At 40.3% G+C, this 20,328-nt stretch overlaps 1 protein-coding gene across 1 annotated transcript in view; it reads left to right on the forward strand.

Annotated features, from left to right (window-relative positions):
- The first annotated feature begins 465 nt into the window (after nt 1-465).
- The window catches only part of tpra (translocated promoter region a, nuclear basket protein), a 41,390-nt gene continuing 21,527 nt past the window's right edge, over nt 466-20,328 (forward strand). The window contains exons 1-28 of the mRNA XM_050074929.1: nt 466-728; nt 1,367-1,471; nt 2,603-2,667; nt 3,019-3,109; nt 3,409-3,512; nt 3,770-3,934; nt 4,798-4,890; nt 6,266-6,346; nt 6,447-6,534; nt 6,864-7,001; nt 7,252-7,346; nt 9,124-9,321; nt 9,409-9,516; nt 9,882-10,105; nt 10,775-10,938; nt 11,128-11,252; nt 11,350-11,498; nt 11,596-11,758; nt 12,389-12,523; nt 12,680-12,820; nt 13,345-13,549; nt 14,427-14,623; nt 14,755-14,895; nt 15,332-15,448; nt 15,644-15,847; nt 15,970-16,160; nt 17,215-17,362; nt 17,769-17,906. Coding sequence (XP_049930886.1) covers nt 578-728; nt 1,367-1,471; nt 2,603-2,667; nt 3,019-3,109; nt 3,409-3,512; nt 3,770-3,934; nt 4,798-4,890; nt 6,266-6,346; nt 6,447-6,534; nt 6,864-7,001; nt 7,252-7,346; nt 9,124-9,321; nt 9,409-9,516; nt 9,882-10,105; nt 10,775-10,938; nt 11,128-11,252; nt 11,350-11,498; nt 11,596-11,758; nt 12,389-12,523; nt 12,680-12,820; nt 13,345-13,549; nt 14,427-14,623; nt 14,755-14,895; nt 15,332-15,448; nt 15,644-15,847; nt 15,970-16,160; nt 17,215-17,362; nt 17,769-17,906 — 3,924 coding nt within the window. The 5' untranslated portion in view covers nt 466-577. The remainder of the gene's footprint in view (nt 729-1,366; nt 1,472-2,602; nt 2,668-3,018; nt 3,110-3,408; nt 3,513-3,769; nt 3,935-4,797; nt 4,891-6,265; nt 6,347-6,446; nt 6,535-6,863; nt 7,002-7,251; nt 7,347-9,123; nt 9,322-9,408; nt 9,517-9,881; nt 10,106-10,774; nt 10,939-11,127; nt 11,253-11,349; nt 11,499-11,595; nt 11,759-12,388; nt 12,524-12,679; nt 12,821-13,344; nt 13,550-14,426; nt 14,624-14,754; nt 14,896-15,331; nt 15,449-15,643; nt 15,848-15,969; nt 16,161-17,214; nt 17,363-17,768; nt 17,907-20,328) is intronic.

Genomic DNA, 20,328 nt, shown 5'->3' on the forward strand with positions numbered 1-20,328 from the left:
TTACACAAGAAAAGACGAACAACTAACGGAACATTGTTAATTTTTTATCAGGGTAAAACTTGTGGTAACAACTAAACGTAGAGGTTGGTAATCACTTTGTGACACAATCAAAAATAAATACATTTAAACTTAAAGCTAATAATTAATCGAAGAGACTGTAGGCATTACTTTGGTTGCACTTTAGCTACCGACGTACTACGCTAACTATGATGACATTTACACTGATTTACACATTCACACAATGGCAATAGTTATTTCTGTACTCCCGAAGGCTTCCTGTCTTGCAGCTATATAAAATTTACACTATGTGTATCGCATTACATTCTACAACAAAACCAGCAAATTTAAGTTAATTTAGTGCAAAGTACCCCAGCTGTCGTTTTTCACGTAGTGGTTTGGTCTGACTTGATTGTCAATGATTACTTTATTTTGAAAGTTGTGAGTGGGTATCCGGTTTTTGTATAAGTGTAGCTTGACACTGTCTTGGTTAGTTCAGCGGGTTTATAGAGAGTACAACATTATTGTACCAGAGTTTGTGTGTCCATTAACTGTTATTTTTCGGGGGGGGTAGGTGGAGATGGCGGCCGTCCTGCTTCAGATTCTGGAGCGGACGGAGTTGAATAAACTCCCGAAAGGCGCCCAGAACAAACTCGAGAAGTTTGTAACGGAGCTGCAAAATGCTAACGAGGCGCTCAGGACGCAGCATGAGCGGTTCAAAGCAGACAGTGGTAGGTAGCTACTAAGTAGTTAGCTGATTAGCTGCTAGAAACCTCATGTCAAACTCTAGTTTACTATGAAGCCGTCTTCTGGTAAACTCAGCAAGAAAACATCAATGTTGTGTGTCATTCTCAATGCTTTCAGCTGCATGCTAACGTTAGCTACTATGTCACGTTCGCTAACTTTGGCGGAAGAGAATACGTTATACGTTATGCCAACAGCTCTTAAACTTGACATTTTAATTCAGTCATTACCATTACTGTATGGTGTGTTTAAGTAATACAGACCTAACCTGATATAACTAAATGTTATATAAACGCATTTGCTTTCAATCGAGTAACGTTATACATTCATGTTACATTACTATATGGTCATTAATATTAACAAACTGCAGCTGCCTGTAACTTACAAGACTTTAAAATATGTAAGTAATATTTATATTATGTTCTGTGGGACATAATGATGCCATTTTTCAAAGCTGAGGAGCTACTGCTGATAAAATCTGTAGCCGTTTCAAAGTGTAGTCTTTCATCAGACTGTAGTGATGCAGGCATAAAGCTACATGCGTCTGTGTGGTGTAGGTATTATGCTGTGTGACATGTGTACTGTGTACTTATGTATTACTGTTGAATGATCTCTGCCCCTTCAGAACAGCAATACTTTGACATTGACAAGAGACTGGCAGAGAGTCAGGACCAGTTCCTGTCTGCCACCAGAGATCTGCAGACTCTCAAGGAGGAAAATAAAAAAATCAGTGAGTTTTCACACACATGCTGTTAACACACAATTTCTTACCCGCATTTTGTGAGGGATCAGTGCTTCAAGTTCACAGTTGCCACTTGTTGGACTTAACTTACTAACTTACTTAAAGCCTGCGTTCTGTGGCTTAAAGTGGCCACAGGGCACTCAAGCATTTGTGCAGTTTCTCTAGAAAATTTGGACTTGTTGTTCACTGCATATTAGACCAGGAAAGCTTGGATACAGTCAGTCTTTAATTATGTAATGGCAGGTGTCATTATATTCGTGTAAAACGATAGTGTCCACCAAATGGAGTATCAATAAAAAAATTAATGTTGAAATAATTATGGAAATAAATAAATAGATTGACAAATACAAGTTTTGAACAGGACAAAGTGAACAGGACATTTATTTTTTATTTCATTTAATTATTTCAACATTTATTTAGTATTTTACTTATTTCTGTATTTATTTGTCTATTCCAGTATTCACTTTACATTTATTCATGTATTGATGTTTATTTTATTTGTTGTGCTCCATAAAATTATTAAACAGTTGTAAAATGATACTGATGTGATGTGTTTTAAAATGGCAAAGCCCGTTTTGCGTGGAGTATGGACAGAATACCCCAGTATCATGTCTTGAAGTTTGAGAAAGATCAATGAAGAAAACCCTCAATGGTAAAACACTTTGTGTTTCAAAATTCAGAGGATAAACTTTGTACAGAGAATCAACTTAAGGCTGAGTGTGAGCTTTAATTTTAAATTTTTTTGGTGTGGAATAAAAGCAGATATGATCAGTGAAAACAGCTAGAATTCTGTAAGTTGTTCGTGTTGTATAGCTTTGTTTCTGTTTTTTTTTTCTTTGTTTTTTTTGGTCCATAATTTATATCCTGTTTAAAAACAAAACTGTAAGAAACAAAGTTGAAAGTCAGTGCTTTTATCTCAAAGTCATTTAATTCTGAATCCAATGTACCGTAACTTTTAACTGTTACCACATAGCACAGAGGTAGTTATGTAAACCTTTGCTTCAAAGCGCATGTAATCCATACACCTTTTGTTCAGGTTATTTGTTATTTGTTTGGACTCATGTAATCTCCTTTTGTTCTGAGCCTCAGTGTGAGCAGTGTCTTTTTCTCTGTGTGCAGATGAAGAGCTCAGTACTCTGAAGGGAATAGAGGGAGAGACCCCCGAAGATAAAGCACCACAACAGGTGAGCAGTCCATGTAGTGTTAATGATGTTCTGTTATTGTTAAGGCTGTGATGGTGCTAATGGAAAACTTCAGCCAAAAAGTATATGTTTATTTTTTTGTCTGTTGATAAAATGAGTCTGAAGTCACTCTCTTAGTTTTAGAAATTGTTACTGAAATGTAGAATGTGTTGAGCAGATTCTCACACCCATGGGACTTTGCAGGACTTCTACCATTACAATCCAATTAACACTTTATTTACACTTATTTAAACAACCAAATATTTCGTATTTTCTACAAACTCTGAATAGTATTAAAGTTTAAGTACTCTATTTAAACTGTGTATGTGTTTGTGTGCATGCGTATGGCTACAGCAAACTAAAGCCAAGTATGAAATTGAGGCAGAGAAGAGAGAGCTGGCGAGGCTGCTGGAGAAGAGAACACAGGAGGTGGAAAACCTCACCGGTAAGATTATCAGGTTTACACACACACATACAGTCCAAAGGCACACAACTGGGTACATGGTGTGTTAATACTGCATGTCATCTTTCCAAAAGCACATTTGGTTATAGTAGTAACAATCTTCTGTTCCTCATGTCAATTCATTTTTATTAATACAACCACAACACAAATCTTCCTCAAGGGGATTTACAATCTGTACAGTTTACAGCATCCTCTGTTCTCAGGCCCTCTATTCTGATAAGGAGTTCTTTTATAAGATTTTGGGGTTAATATTTGTGCATTTCATGTGTGTCTGTTTGCAGAGGATGTGAAGCGTCTGAATGAGAAGCTGACAGAGACCAGCAAAGTGAAGATGGAGCTGCAGTTAAAACTGGATGAAATACAGTCTTCTGCGGCTTCCGTACAGGTATGCACTAGACTTCATGGAAAACACTACAGCTCAGTGTAAAAGATTGTCAGGGTTCCCAGGGTCATGGGAAACCTTGAAAAGTCAAGGACTTTGAATTTGAATTAATTTCCTAACCCATCCATAGGTCACAAGCTGTCAGTACACCACTGAGTGTGACTTTATTGCAACCACATAATGATCAAGTGCCAACCGCAAGACTCAGATTTTTTTAACATGCTTTTTCTGATTGTATGTCCTGGGTGTTTGTTTCGTAGCACCGAGAGAAGCGTATGGAGCAGGAGAAGGAGTTGCACGAGAAGAAAATCGAGTGGTTAAGCGCAGAACTGAAGACCAAAACTGAAGAGCTGTTGAACACCAGCAGGGAGAAAGGCAAAGAGATAGTGGAACTACAGAGTGCTCTGAAGAACAGCAAGGAGCAGGTAACACACAAACAACATACACACACAGTGAGAATGTATAAAGTCCTCTATAACCAGTAACTGTGCAATATGATACAGAGTTTATTATGCTAGTATGTGCTGTTCTAGCTGTTCTTCTCCATGTAAACATAGCCTGTTGGTTGAAATGTGAGATGTAGTTAGATGGCTGTCTTATATTCATTCTTTAATGGTTTAAAAACTATTTTATTTTGTCTGTTGAGCCAAACCAGCTCCATTCCTCTGCCTTCACTCTCAACATTGCACTTTTTTTGGGTCCTGAACAAAACACCAGGGCCCCAAATAGCCATAGATTTATTATGATGTTAAGATATGAAAAATAATGAATTATGTTGCTATTCTAGCTCATTGCACTCTGAAATAATGTACAAAAGGGATTCATGTGTAATTCTACTTCAGAGAAAAAGACTAAATTTACCTGACAGAGAAAAGTTACTAGGAACATTGCAGATTCAGATTTTACCTACAAAATATAACAATTACAATATGATGCATTTTTTATTCATTCACATATTTTGCATTATATTAGAATTAAAAGCTCCACTTCAAACAGATGCTATGTAAATGTAAATACATTATGCCAATGATACCTCTCATTCACTCTTCACTTTAATTAACCCTCAAACTGCCCACTGTAACTTCTTAAACTGCCCCAAAGAGAACTTATTTGTTATAGCCAGTCTAGCAGAAAATTTAACAGACGACAGGAAACCTTGACCTCTTGCAGTGTTAGCTTCTAGTCTTTCTTCCGTGTTGTCAGGTTTCACTGAAATGTCTCATTGGCAATAAGGAGATCACGAGACATGGCATCCCATCCACCGTGCTGTCTCTTTTCTCTCCAACAGGTGACCAGACTGGAAAGACAGCTCACTTCACTGAAGCAAACCAGTGAAAGCCAGAGTAAAAGAGCCGAAGAGCTCAACAACAAACTGAAACAGGTAATAAAAACACAGCAGTGTTGTTCTCAGCTACATGTTTGAAGATTTAAATATTTGCTTCTCTATTGATCTGCATTCTGCATGTCTGCGTCTGTATAGGATAGTTGTAGATGGCTGTATAAGAAAGCTGAGGGTCCTCACACCAATGTAAAGACCCTCAAGTTATTAAAGCACGGACGGCAACATGTCCTAGCAAAAACTGAAATGTGATCTCACAGGAGTAACAGACTTTTGATTCATACCGACCGTACATAAGAAGACAAAAAGAGTTAAGTCTTACACCCTCACATCTGAAGACTGTGTCATAAGTCACAGGGTTTTTAGTCACAGGATTAAGATTTTGCAAAAACTGGGAATCTCGGTTCTTCTGGATTGTGAAAAAGGAGGAGAAACTGGTGGAGCTGTGGAGTAAACAGGAGTGCATCTTTGATGCGTGGACAGAAATTGCTGCAGCCCTTGAAATCCCTGGTGAGTATGTTAGCTAGCTTGCTTACCATGGTCCCAAACAGGACTCCTTGCAAGCGAATGTTAGCTACTTGAATGTTTGCTATTAGCCTATGAGCTAACCGTCCCCTTAAGCCAAAAATTGCAACCTTAAATCATATAAATTTTGCTGCAGTAAAAGGACACATTCACTCCACAACTCTCCTTGTTTTCCACAGTCCAAGAGAACCTAGACTTGTTCCTGTTCTTCTGTTCTCTGTGGAGTCCCCTCCTTCTTTACTTTCTACCTGGTTTGATGCTTCTTGTTTGGTGCTGGAGAGTGCAGCTATTGGTTGTTGACATTGTTCACGTCATTGAACTTAGGTGTTTGCATGAGCCAAGTCTAAAAACTTCTAATAATATTTAACATGTTTTTATCAGGATGTCAAAAAGAGAAAAAGACTGATTTAGTACAGTGTGGACGGAGTTACACCAAACCATTGCAGGAGTACGCCATAACTTGAGCAAAGCTCTCATGATTTTATGCCGACAATGGAAATTTGTCCATAACAGTGTAATCACTTGAAAAGTTGTTAAGACATTATCTTTGTCCAAGCTTCAGGGATACAATTTGGTGATTTTTTTTTTTTTTTTTTTTTTAACTGGCAGAAAAGATTTCCACACACTTGCATCTATGCAGTATTTCACTGTGTGGAAATCTTTTTTTTTTATTTTTTTATTTTTTTAGCAATTTGGACTTCTTGTTGTTTCCACCACTTTGCCAAGACTAAGCTGGGTGGAGCAGTGGTGGTCCTGCATCATGAATACTTTTTTAAAAAGCACCACAACAGTTTTTATAGAAATTAACTTTGCAGTCACGCCATGTAACCTTAAAAGACATGCAGGTATGCATGTGTTTTTCACTGCTAATCTTGTCTGAATGTCTCTCCAGTCTAAAGATGAGCGGAGTGCCATGGAGGAGAAATACCGCAACGAGCTCAACGCTCATGTCAAGTTGTCTTCACTCTACAAGGTGGGACTTGCACCTGGGATAAATACAGTTTCTACATTTTTAAAATAATACTATAAGGCATCATCTTTACCTTATACTAATGTCTTTGTTCTCCTTGTAGGGGTCAGCAACGGACATGGAGACAAAGAATCAAGAACTGAGCAGAGCAGTGGAAGAGCTCACCAAGTTGGTTAAAGATAGTGGGGAAGGTATCACGCTAGTTTTTAGCTCCAGTAAATCCATGTCATAAAATGAACCACAGTTTTGTCCTCTTTTCAGTTTGACACACAGAATGCCTGAATGGCCGTTGTTCACATGGATCACCTGTGGAACTTTGAGCCTGACAAAATGTGTCCTCACTATTGTTAACTCTGTGTGGCTTACTGATATTTGTAACAATTGTATAATCCTAATATATTAAACAAGTTAGGTAAGAAAATGCCACTGATGGCCCTGTCTTTGTATGTGAACTGTAGATTTCCATCTGCTACGTATTATTGATGGCCTGTGTTATTGATGTTACTGTCTGTCTTTGCAGCCAATAAGACTCTAGAAAAGAAGGTGTCGGAGGGAGAAGAACTTAAGATACGGCTTGAGGCAGAGCTCAGAGAGAGGATCAAGAAAATGGAGAAAGAGCTAGAAAACGCCACAGTGAAGGCTGCGGGCAAACACTGCTGTAAGAATACACATATACACTTAAGTTATTTTCGATCTAACTCTCATACCTAGATATCTATGTTTGTCCTCTGCCAAGACTCATCTGCATAGTGTTAAGTGGGATTTATTCACCTGCTTGAATCGGCTCCTCTGTGTCAATGCAGAGCCTACGCTGTAACCTATGCCATAATATAAGTATAAATCTGCCTTTATATGTGTTAAGTGTGTGTATGTTATTATGAGTCTTTACATGTGTGTTGTTGCTCTAGGTGTTCCTTCTCTTACCGAGGAGCAGTTGGATGCCATGTGTCCGTCAGCAGCTGCCATCGCTGCCATTGTCAAGCCCGGGATGAAGTTCTTTGATGTGAGTTTAATGGGAAATACGAGGGCTGGATGACATGGTTGAACTCATATCAGTAGTATGTTAAATTTATGCATCATAGTCTATTCATCAGATCAAACTGATAATAACATGCAGTGAACTGTGTTCCACAGTTTTACTTTGTTAGACAAAACTCTTTACACATTTTAAACATCAGTAAGTCATATTAACCAGCTGTAGCTTTAAAGTATCGTGCAGCACTCAAACCTACTTAAATGTAACACTTAAAGACCTTTTATAGGTCTTGTTTAAACCATATCCTTGCATATTTTCAATTTAGTTCTTCATGTTGTATCTGTAACAGTTGCATCTGTTAGTATTTTAAGGTACACTATGCAGGCATTGTCGGTTACATCATTCAAACTTGGCCCCTCCTCCCTACACTTTTTAAAACTACACTGAACGCTACTGTAGGAACACTACATTTACTTAATTAGTTCTCTGAGAAAGTCTTTAGCATTCAAGTAGAAATTGGTATTGTAATTTAAAAATCTCTAATTGAATCGATATGGCATTGAATCGAATCAGAAAGCGAACTGAATTGGGATCTTATGAACTGAAATCAAATTGATTCAGGAAATCAGTGGCGATACCCAGCTCTAGCCAGCCACTACCTGTCCAACAGAAAACAGGCCAACTCTGTGACACTTTACTTACCAGCAAAGTAAAAGCCAGCCTCTGATTCAGTCTGGTTTTGGAACGAGCTTTGTCTGCCTGGCGTTTTGCCTTGCTTTATTTGTGGTGGCTGTGGCTGGAGGTGTTATGTTTTCAGGTTGACTGTCCATATCTCAGGAATGCCTGAAAGGAATTTACCCAAATTTGCACAAACATCCATTTGGACTCAAAGAGGAACTGATTAGATTTTGGTGGTCAGAACTTTACTGTGACCTCACAAAAGGTCACAGTAACTCGAGAATCTCTAATAGGGTAAAATGATGAAGTGATGACATTGAATACCCAAAAGGTCAAAGGTCAACTTCAGTGTGACATACTGTTTTCTGGACATTATTCAACAACTGCATAACTCAGGAACTGAAGGGAGACACTTGATCAGATACCGAATTGATGACCTTAATCTTGGGTGTCCACTTTGAAACTGCTGATTGTATAGATCCTCTGTGCTGCTTGGTTGAAGATGTGTGTGAGGCATCCATGTTTCAGAATTTGTAGCTTCTTTGCAGCAACATCCATGTTTGAAGTATTGTTACTGTCTTGGTTACATATGAATCTGGACAGAAATGGATGTAAACTGTAACTGCAACTTGACAGTTGGTGGAGGCACAAAACCCTGAGGTGGTAATTGTAGTTTTTGCAGTGTCCCGTCTGCAATTTTCATAGCTTCCTCTTGGATGCGTGCTGCTTACAGTCTGGCACCTAAATACTACCCTTTTTAAAAAAGTCCCTACCTCACCTGTGCATTTATATTGGCTGGGGGCTACATGCCCAGGACTGTCCCGACCATAGCAAAATAAGAAGAACATAAGAAAACACAGGCAGAGGGCAGAGTCTCTGCAGATACATATACCACCCCATACACTGGGTCATAAACAGCCCACTGATATAGTCAACAGTAATACAACTAAATAAAAATTTTCAACAAACTGTGTTATCCACTGCAGTGTAGAATTTGTCTTTGTGCCACCAGAATGTTTTTATGCTAAAGGCTAAGTAACTGTAGTCTACCTGACGCACACAATGGTTTTGTTTTTGTTTTTGTTGTAACAGGTATTCTGTCTTCTTCTTCTGTCCTTGTGTTTAGCTGTATAATGCATATGCAGAGTGTCAGACACACCTTCAGCTTGAGAAGCAGGAGACCAGGAGAGTGAGCAGAGTTCTGGATGAGATCGTCCAGGAGGTTGAGTCCAAGGCTCCCGTCCTCAAGCGTCAGAGAGAGGAGTATGAGAGCATGCAGAGATCCATGGCCTCCCTGTGCAACAAGCTGGAACAGGCTCGAACGGTCTGGGATTTATGGGAGTTTATTCACCTTTTACTCCAGATAAGAACATATTCTGTTAAGTTTAATGTGCATTTTTTTTGTCATTAGGAGATCTACAGTTTGCAGAAAGAGAAAGAGGAGGCCAAGCAGCGCTGCGATACCATGGAGAGAGACAAACTGAGGACAGAGAGACAGCTAGAAGATACATCTACACAGGTACACACACACACACACACACACACACACAAAGTCAAACTAAGCAATACATGCTTTCAAAGAAATCAGAATTCTCCCTTTGCTCTGAATCTTAAGTCTGTCCATGTGATTATGTGTGTGCTGCAGTCTGTTGAGTAGGAAAACAAATTAATATTACTACTACTGCTACACTAATAGCCAGTGCAGCTGATCTGGTCTGTTTTGATGGAATTATTTAACTTAATCTGATTAAATTATTCAACAATCATGTGAACGGGGGATCAGTGCGGTATCCTCTTCAAATGATAATGATAAAAATAGACTAGAAACAGATCTGTGTTGATTGGTGCAGAAGCTTTCATTCATTAATTCTTTTTTCTTTACAGTTGTGTGCTCTACTGGTGGAGCTTGAGGAGGCCCGTGGTAATCAGGTGACCAAGGATGACGGCAGCTCTGCCAACATCTCCAGCACCACTGAGGTCGTCAGTCCACAAAAGCTGTCCTTCCGCAGTGTAGAGGAACTGCAGAGGCAGAACCAAAGCTTGCTGAAGAGGCTGAGGGAGCTGGAGGAGGAGAAGGACAGACAGCAGAACCAAGTGACATCAGCACGGTAATAAGTGCTATTACAGTTTATATACAAGTATCTACAGAAGTCCTGAGAGGCAAGTGAGAAGAAAATATCTGGTAATCCATTTTCTAGTTGTTTTCTTTACTGTGTTTACGACTTAAAGGAACACTATACCCACAAAATGGCCATTTGTAATTCAATTCATTCATCATCATACCATGTTAACTTGAATTCATAAAGGAAACAAAGACTCCAGTACTGAGGTTTTTTAGTGATAATGTATGTGTTTGGGAAGCACTAAGCATAGGACTGGATAAATAAGACTTGGATTATACTACATGAGTTTTGTGAGAGTTTGTTAATGAAAGTTTTAATATAGTTTTGGCACAAACAACAGTAACTTCAGCAAACTTGTTTATATCTGTTGTCATTTTCAACCATAGCTGTAACATTTAAAAAAAAATCTGATGTTTCTGTGCTTATTTTATGTACTTTGTTGCTTTGCTGGCGTCTCTGATAAACCAGATCTACTGGCATGGAAGCTAAACAATGTACTGCTGTGGATGGGGCCACAGTTAAATGTATTTTAGCCACCTAGAAAACAAAAAAAATCTTGTGTGTTTTCCTGCAGGAGATCAGGAGCATTAGTGGGCAGTGAAGCTATTTGAAATGTGTTTTCAGCATTTGCTCTGTCTCTCTGCTTCCCTTCAGTGTGTCAGAGTTAGAGGCCAACGTGAATAAGTTTCAGAAGGAGGCGGAGCAGCTGAAAGAGCAGAGGAACCAGCAGAAACAGCTGGCTGACTCCAACGCCCGCCAGAGAGACATGTACAAGGCCCTGCTGACACAGAGCACTGGCTTCAGCCTGCCTCCTCAAGGTGACACAAACATACCAACAGATTTTGGCCTTTATTTTTAATTTAATTTAATTTTTTAAATTTTATATACTTTATTGATCCCGGAGGGGAAATAATTTTGTTTTTTTTAAGGGGACTTTTGTTTTTTGAACAACTGTACTGTAATGGTGTTTAAAGATTGAGGTCAAGTTTTCCTGTGCGTGTCTGTAGGTTTGGATTCTTCATCCCAGCCTGCTCATGGTCGGCCCTCAGTTCCAGCTACCCGCTCCACTCCTCAGAGAGCTGCTGCTGCCGAGTCAGCACAGACTGCACAGGCCAAAGCTGCTTTAAAACAGGTACATACAAACATCTACACACGCACACTCACTAAAATCTTCATATCAAATTCAGTAGCTTTTCTGACTGGATGTGTCTATGTCTGTGTATCCCCAGCTGAATGATGCCTTCACGCTGTATAAGAAGGAGAAGGCAGAGAACGACAGAATGCTGAATGAAACAAATGACAGGTTACAGAGGCAGCTGACAGATCTCCGCTCCAGCCACGCCAAGCTGACCTCTCAACTAGAGTTCAGCAACAAGAGGTTTGCTAGCTCCAGTACTGCTGCTGCACCTGCCTCGTATTTCACTTCTTGGAGATATTTTTATGCAGTGTGTGTTTGTTCTGTGTGTCTGCATCAGGTATGAGATGCTCCAGGACACTGTAACAGCCTACCGCAGAGAGATCTCTGCCCTGCAGGACAGGAACCAAAAGATGGCTGCAACAGCCCAACGGCACGAGCACATCATCCACACTATGAGCCAGGACCTGCGACAGGCAAATGAAAAACTGGCATTGGAAGAGGTGAGGAAGAAGAGAAGCTTCATTATCTTAGATAGTAGGATAGATGTGATGATGGATAGAAATCAGCTGTGTTGAGCCAGGCTTAAATAGTCATTTATGTGGTTTACTCTATTGCTGTTGACAGGCACAAAGGCACAAATTACAATTTGTTCCTTGATGGTCTGAACAAGTAAATAATTTATTATTGCTAGTCTCTTTTTTTGGAATTAAGTCGCTAAGAGGGTCTGAAAAGTTGCTTAATCACGAGAAAGTTGTCAAGTTGGATTCCGGTCACCAGCTGATTAATCAATGCATCTCTGGCCGATTATCCCACAAAAACATGGGCATCAGCACTGCTTGTGTTGTTTAAATTTTGCAGTAATGGAGCCTTTGCTCCTATTGTAAAGTCTGACGAAAAAAGTGTGACTGCTATATGAGAATCTGTTTTGCATGTACTTACCTCTTTTAGTGAAAACCCACCACCCAAACTGATTATATCTCCAACATGCAAGATTTTGTTCAGATCTATTGATAACCACAAAAAAAATGTTACACTAATCTTTACTGTCTTATTAGAACCTGCCCTGCTCTCTTTTCCATCTTCTTCTTTATTATTACTTAATGTCTTTAGTTTCTCCTGTGTGCCTGCAGGTGCGCGTCGAGAACTTGACCAAAGAGAGAGACATGTTGAGACAAGCAGAGAGTCGACTCAGTCGAGAGAAGGAAGCCATGCTGGCTGAGCAACGGAACCAGAACCTGCTGCTCACCAATCTCAAGACTATTCAGGTACCATATCATGCCTCATGATGTATATTTACTACAGTCAGAAAATTGATGTCCTTTTTTATCTTACTGCATCCACTATGATTTAAAATTTGACAGTAATGACGGTAATATTTTTCTCATGATTTCTCCTGTTTACTTCTTCTCACATTGGCATAGTTGACCATGGAGCGTACAGAGACAGAGACTCGCCAGCGGCTTAACAACAAGATAGAGCATCTGGAAGCAGAACTGGTGTCAATGAAGACAAGACTGGACCAGGAAGTCGCACAGAGACACACCCTTGGGCGCTCCATGGACGTATGTGGAATATATACATTTAATGCATATGGCAGTCCCTCCAAGATTTTGCGGCCTTAAATGCTTTTTTTTTTTTTTTTTTTTTTTGCAATGAAACTGCAGGGGCCAGTGAAAACTGCGAAAATAGTTGTGATTGCTGTCTCAGATTTGGACTGTATTTTTTTTAAGCATTAATTATTTGTAATGGTAAGGCATAGATGGGGTGAGGGCAGCAACAGCTGATTGCTGTTGATCTGCAGTTGCTGCTGTTCAACACAGCACTGAAGGACTGTCCCTGTGAGAGGCTCGCCTCCTGCTCTCTCTGCCCAGTGAGCACAAGCTAACACAGCACAACGTGATCTCATCACTACTCGTTATATTTTGCTGCTTGTGCAGAAGCCCCACAGCAGCAGTTCAGCTGTCACTGTGATTGCAACATCGCAAAATCCTTGATGGACTGATATAGTATACACCTAAATAAGTGTTGTTGGACACAGCATGTAACTTTGTCTTGTTACTCCTCTGTCCCCTCCATTCCTCTGCAGGCTCAGTTATTAGAAGCTAAGAAACAGCTAGAGACCCAGAACACCTTGCAGCAGAAGACCAGGGAGTTATTACGAAGCTCTGAACAGCAGGTGGCAGCACTGAAAACCCAGCTGGCTTCTGCTTCATCCTCTGAGGCTGTTACCACCTCCAGCAACACGAGCACCCCAGCTACCAGAGCTGCAGGCCTCAGAGCACCAATTAGAGGTAATGAGCAGCACTCAGTAATGAGGGGGCACCGCCATATCTGTACTATGTGGACAACCGATAGGAACAAAAAGTTGTCATTCATCATTAAAGGCCCAGAAACACCAAACCGACCTCAGATATCTAGTAGCAACTAGACTGTTGTATCACTTCACGTCGCCTGTATCTCAGTCAAAAAGTTATAAATCAACACAACACAAAGACTACAGCTGACTGCCAACCAGCATGTATGTTCTGCGCCTGCTTGGGAAGAAAGAACTCTTCATACCAGCAGGCGGCTGTAGTCGGTAATCGTCATTCAAAAAGGGAAACTGGAAGACTGTCTTGATGCTAGTTAGCCAGTTAGCATATCAACAACACAATCCAGTGTTGAAAGAACAGAGCATATTTACCGTGCACCAGTGGACAATAACGCAATCAGGAAACATTTCTGCCAAAGAGCTTGTGGCTAAAGAAGAATAATCTTACCTTATGGAACAAGTTTGATTTGGTCTCACTCCCTTTTGACTTTAGCTCTTTGTTTACTTTCCTCACTTCCATTCCTCTTCTCGTGTGCTGAGATGAACTGCCAGTCAGAGTGATTTCATTTGCTGACAGGCTTCGCCGTCTCCAGCACCAATTCAACATCCCGAATCGGCTAAAAAAAAAAAAAAAAAAAAAAAAAAGCTAATGGGCCGACAAGAGGCCGACAGTGTGGGACACACTAAAAAGACTAGGGTGACAAACACTGATGCTGACTGTCGGCTTGATGTGTCAGGGCCTCAGAGTACTGAACAACATATCAAACTTCTGACAGCTTGCATACATTTACATTTTATTGATGACAGAAGTGGTTGATTAGAGTCTGATGCTCTTTTTTTTCTTTGTGTACCCTCAGTACGCTCTCCAGTGCCAGCAGCTTCGCAGCAGCTCAGTCAATCAGAGCAGGAGCTTGCTGAGGTGAAAGGTCTCCTGTGTACTGCAGAGGAACAAAAGAGCGAGCTAGCAGAGCAGCTAAAGAATGCTAATGCCACTGTAGAGCAATACAGGGGTGTGGTACTGACTCTGGAGGACAGTCTGAAGAAGGAAAAGGAGGTAGAGCTCTTTGATTTAGTTTTTCTTAGTCATCCAATAACATTTTTCTTCGCTGTCTTCTTTGTCTTCTCATACAACTCATACACACCTGTCCACACACATGTAAACTGACCCCTCCTCCCTTCTTTTAGTCTCGCTCTCCTCTGGAGCTCCGGCTAAAGGAGTCGGAGGAGGTGCAGAAGCAGCTGGAGAAGAGGATTATAGAGGTGGAGAAAATAAGGCAGCAGGAGAGAGAAGAGAGGATAAAGGCTGTGGATGCAGTAGAAAAACAGGTAAGCTCGCAGCACACAGTAATATGAATGATGATACTGAGTGTCTTTCTTCTTTTTTTTTACATTTGAATCTTTTTGTTTTAAACCTCAATGTCTGTTGTCATATTTCATGATGTTGTCAACCCAAAAAAATTCTTCCCAGTGTTTGAGCTGAAATCAATTTTTCAGCTCTGAGCTGGTGTGGAGAGTTATTTCCTTTCATGCAGGCACAGAACATACATGCTGGTTGGCCTTTGGCTGTAGTCTGTGCGGCATATTTATGTGCATGATGTGAACTGACACAGAAGGGAGCTGTTATTGCTGCCAGTTCTTTAGACAGCCCTGAGTAGCAGTTTCAGTTGCACTTAAATATTGGTGCCCCTTCGCACTCACTTTTCAGCCTATACATTGTGGAGCTCCAAGTGCCTATAGTTATTTTCCCTGCTGTCTTGTCCAGGTGTGTGAGGTGCAGCGCAACCTTAAGTCCAGCCAGGCAGAGCAGCAGGAGGCACTGGAGAGAGCTGCTGCTGCTGTCACCCTGGAGCAGAAGGCCATACAGGACAGCCTGCTGCAGGTTCATTCACACACACACACACACACACACACACACACACACACACACACATTTATATTGGTAAATATCTACCAGCTAGAATATGTATCACAAATTCTGATGTTTACCTACAGTGAGAACATCACACTCACCATGCATCTTGAAGTTGTGTTAACCTGTGTGAGCTCAACAGTTTTGTGTCTGTCTTCCTCTCAGACTAAGCTAGCTACAGAGGCGCAGGCCAAGTATGAGCGGGAGCTCATGCTTCATGCTGCTGATGTGGAGGCCCTTCAGGAGCTGAAGAAAAGATCCCAGCAAGACGCATTACAGAAGAGGGACTTGGAGGAGCAACTGAACAAGACCTCGTCCATCCTGCAGGAGAAAACTGCAACCTTCAACACAGCAGAGAAACAACTGAAGGTAGGAAGAGAAGTTTTTGGCCATTACCTTTCAAAGATTTCAAAGTGTCTTAAAGCCTCCAGAGGAAACACAGCTGTAGGACAATGTTTCTGATTGATCCTAACAGTTTGACTCTCCTTTAGGAGGATCTGTCCAATAAGAATCGTCGTTGTGCAGAGCTGACGAAGCAGAACGCTCTCCTGCACCAACAGATCGATGAAATGGCCAACAAGAGTCGTCAGCTGCAAACACAGCACCAGCAGCAGCAACAGCAGCTTGACCTGTCATTCAGTGAGGAGGGAAAGACCACTGAACAGATACTAGAAATACTCAGGTAGCACACCAATGGTGGCTGTGTGTTTGCAGTGATACTTATTAAAAGGGCTTGAGGTTTTAGCCAGGGGAAACACAGAATTTTGTAAAAATGGAAGGCAAAGTTGTTTCCATTTATCAATTTAAAGGAGTACTACAGCCCCCAAATGACCATTTGAATGTTGAATTCATGAAGAAAACTTTGTTTTTCTTGAATGCCTCCACAGCGAACGTAGGGGACCATTCTAGATGAGATAAGGTCAGTGTTTAACAACAGTAAAACTATGCCAAAACATGCAGAAACAAACTCTCACACAACTTATGCAGTATATTTCAAGACTCAGTTATCCAGTCGTATGCTCAGTACTTCCAAAACACATGCATTTTTGCTAGAACCTCACTTTTTAAAACTGAACTGATGGTGAAACTTATCTCTTCAAAGCCAGACCCCATTGACAAAAATGGCAGGTTTGACTCGCTTACTACGACAGCTGCTGGTCTGCCTGTGCATTGATCAGTAGTTTGTTGTGTAACTGTGTGACTTTGTTGAATCTGAACTAACCTTTTTTTTTTAAACACCAAAGTCATATAACACAAACAAACTGACTGATTAAGGCAGTAGCAGACCAGCAGCTACTGTGTCCAGATAAGTAAAATATGGTTTGTTAATGGAGTCTAGCTTTGAAGAACTAAGTTTCACTTTCAGTTCAGTTTTAAATAGTAAGGTTTTCACAAAAGTTCATGTGTTTGAGATTTAGTGAGCACACAACTGGTTAAATGAGACTTTGATTACGCTGTACGAGTTGTGTGAGTGTTTGTAGACAGATGTTTAGATGTAGTTTTGCTGTCGTTAAATGCAGATCCCTATGGCTTCAATTCATAAAAAATGGTTGCCTTTTTTTGAATTCATTAAATCACTGTGGAGGTATGCGAGAAAAAACAGGTTTTCTTCACAAATTTGACGTAACACAGGGTGAGTAACTGAAATACAAATGATGATTTGCGGGGTGTAGTATTCCATTTATCTCTCAGTTTGAACTTATTGGTGTTGAGTTTGAAATGTGTGCGTGTTGTAGGTTTGTGCGGCGTGAGAAAGAGATCGCTGTGGCTCAGTGTGAGGCCTCTGACGGAGAAGCTCTTCGCTACAAACAGCGAGTGGAACACCAAGACAGAGAGCTGAAGGAGCTACAAGAAGCTTTGAACTCTGAGAGGGAGAATATGCAGGTACGGAGAGATGGGAGACTGATATGGATAACGAAATATGGGGAATTTTGGGGCTTATTGGTCAGCTTACCTGTTAATGATGGGAACAACTTCTTACTGTCATCCCTGTTCCATTGCACATGAAGTGTAAGATAGGATAGGCAGTGTATGATAGTTGAATGAAAGTGGTGTCACCTGAAATCGCTGCGAAAATATGTATGATCACATATTTATGAGTTCCTAATTTTTAATGTTTTATGATATGCTCCTCCTGGCCATAAAGGAGGGCATTGCCTTAAGCAGGCCTGGCAACTCCTACTTTGACAAGTTAATCATGCTAACTTGGGGGTTAAAAGGGCAAAAGTGACATGAGAGAACACTTTTATTTATAATTAGTGTATCTGTTTGTCCCCCTTTCCTGCCTCAGGCTACAGCGAAGACTCTGGCCCAGCAGGAGGAACAGCTGAAGAAGATGGAGTCTCTCGGTGCTCTCCAAGAAACCAACAGGATGCTGAAAATGGACCGAGATAAACTGGAACAAGAACTGCAGCAAGCTCAGGCTAAGGTAATATTCAAATGTTGCATGTTGTGGTTTGTCTTGTGTCTCCCTTTTATTGTTAGCTATGGTTAGTTTTATTTTTCAGTCAGTTAGTTGTCTTATTTATTATTTGTAATATGAAATCATACAAATACAGTTTCAGTTAAATGCATTAATATCATTTTTACAATGTTTATGGCTGCAATCAGAGCATTAATTCATGCTTTTCAGCTTTTTTTGGTCCCTGAACTTCTGTCTGGCTAAGGATTCATCCAGGAGCACAAGTGTCTGCCCATATTGTTTATTATATTGTCATTATAATTCTTTACTTATGCTTTATGTTTGCACCTCAGCCTGCAAACTTAAATTTATGTAAACATATGTGAATAATAGACATCAATGTGCAAAACAAGCTGTAATTACAATGTGATTTAGTGAAGCTTTTAAAATATACGAGGACACCACACTGGGGGTGAGCGATATATCGAATATACTCAATGTATAGCGGTTTGTTTCACGTGGGATGTCTAAAATTACTTGATGGCGAATATCGAGTGCAAATGGTCATGGCATGAGACTCGTTGAGGGGATTTGGTTCTCTCGCTCTCCCCTGTGGCTCTCCCCCTCTCACAGACGCACACTAGAGATGCAAATGTTGCTGATATATCAGCAACATCCGTGAATATTCGCAATCCGCCGGTGGGTGGGCCAATAAAAATTAACATTGTAATTAATTTCGGGTGGATTGTGGGTGGGCCGCAAACATTGTATAACAGGGCACAAGAGGACTTGACTTACTTCAAAGACTTTTATTATTGCAACAGAGCAAACAGTATTAGGCTAGAGTAATTTTTACATTAGAAATGTGACCACATTTGAAAGTAGTCATAATCTTTTAATTGTTTAAGTCAAGAAAATGCGCCTATATGAAAAGCGAATGAGCACAAACGGCTGCACATAATTCAAATGTAAATACAATAACTTAATGTTTGGCGCGGGTTGGGTGTGGGTACGGGTCTTTAAATTTTAGAAGATAATTATGTCGGGTGGGTGGCGGGTGGATTATTGAGTGCACGAGGATTCGGATGCGCCATCCGCACATCTCTAGCGCACACGCATAAAGAAGACTCACAAACATGATACATCACATACACTCCTCCACACATCCAGATCACCTTCTCCAGAGTGATAGTGCGTGAGCAGGCGAAGCATGTTTCTCATCTGCAGGGCTCCAGACTGCTACTGTTTAGTTGCATTTTGTGACCATGGAGCACCACTACGACTTGCAGATGTTATTAATCTATTAACTGGAAAGCTGTTAGTTTCTTTCCAGCTCACAGTGAATAAATCAACACATTTAAAGGCGCTATGGTAATAGTTTAACCTAGCAAGCTTAACTATAACGTGAGCAGACAAAGTGTGTGTCTTTGTACAGGTAGGGCTTCAGACTGACTTTTTAGTTACATTTTGTGACCATGGAGCACCAGCGCGACTTGCAAACACTGTTAATATATGAACTGGAGAGCTGTTAGTGTGTTTCCAGCTCCCAATGAAGAAATCATCACATTTAAAGGCGCAGCAGCAACAGTTTAACTTTGTGCTGACTACTAATATCTGACTGTTGACCGGAAGCTTGAGGTTCACAGCAAAAACATCAACACCTGCTCCCTAGACAGGCTGGGTGCTTCAAAATAAAAGCGCCAGTGGTTCTGATTTGACATATTTAATTATAAAAATACTTACTGTAATTTTATTATAACACCACTTTATTTAATTTATTATAACAATATTGTTTTGAACTTTGCTATATCAATACTTTATTTAACTTTGTTATAACAGTAGCTACTTTAATTTTATTGTAACTGTAGTTCTTTTGAAGAATTTTGTATTTTAGTAGTCCACAGTACTTTAGAGGAGATTTGAAAATATTGGAATATATATCATGTATCGCAATATAGCCTATAAATATCACAATATCTCACCCTTTATAACTGGCACTACAGATATATATAGTTTTTTTGTTGTTGTTTGTCGTTTTTTTCCCTATATAGAAAAGGCAGGCTGGATAAAAAATAGAATAGTGTTAATAGAAGAGGAAGTTCCTCATTAGCCTAGTCTTGCATCTGAAAGCTATTCTCTTTTATACCCATGCTTGTCTACAGCACACCACCTCTACTGGTGAGCACTGAGTAAAAGTGCAACTACCCTTAAACCAGAAATGTACTTTTGTTTAACCTTGCATATCTTGCATCCATTTGGAGCGTTGGTTGTGCACATCCTGAGAAATAAGCATGACACGTTTGCAAGGTGCAATATGTACATGAACAATAGGGCAGTGTCACGAGACATACTCGCCATTGACACAACAGGCATGATTTAGGGGCCTTACCTACCATCAAGGATGGCACCGCTGTCTCTTTTTCTGCCGTGATTTCAGAATCAACAATAT

The sequence above is a fragment of the Epinephelus moara genome, chromosome 21 (genome assembly GCF_006386435.1).
Source record: "Epinephelus moara isolate mb chromosome 21, YSFRI_EMoa_1.0, whole genome shotgun sequence".
Lineage (NCBI taxonomy): Eukaryota > Metazoa > Chordata > Actinopteri > Perciformes > Serranidae > Epinephelus > Epinephelus moara.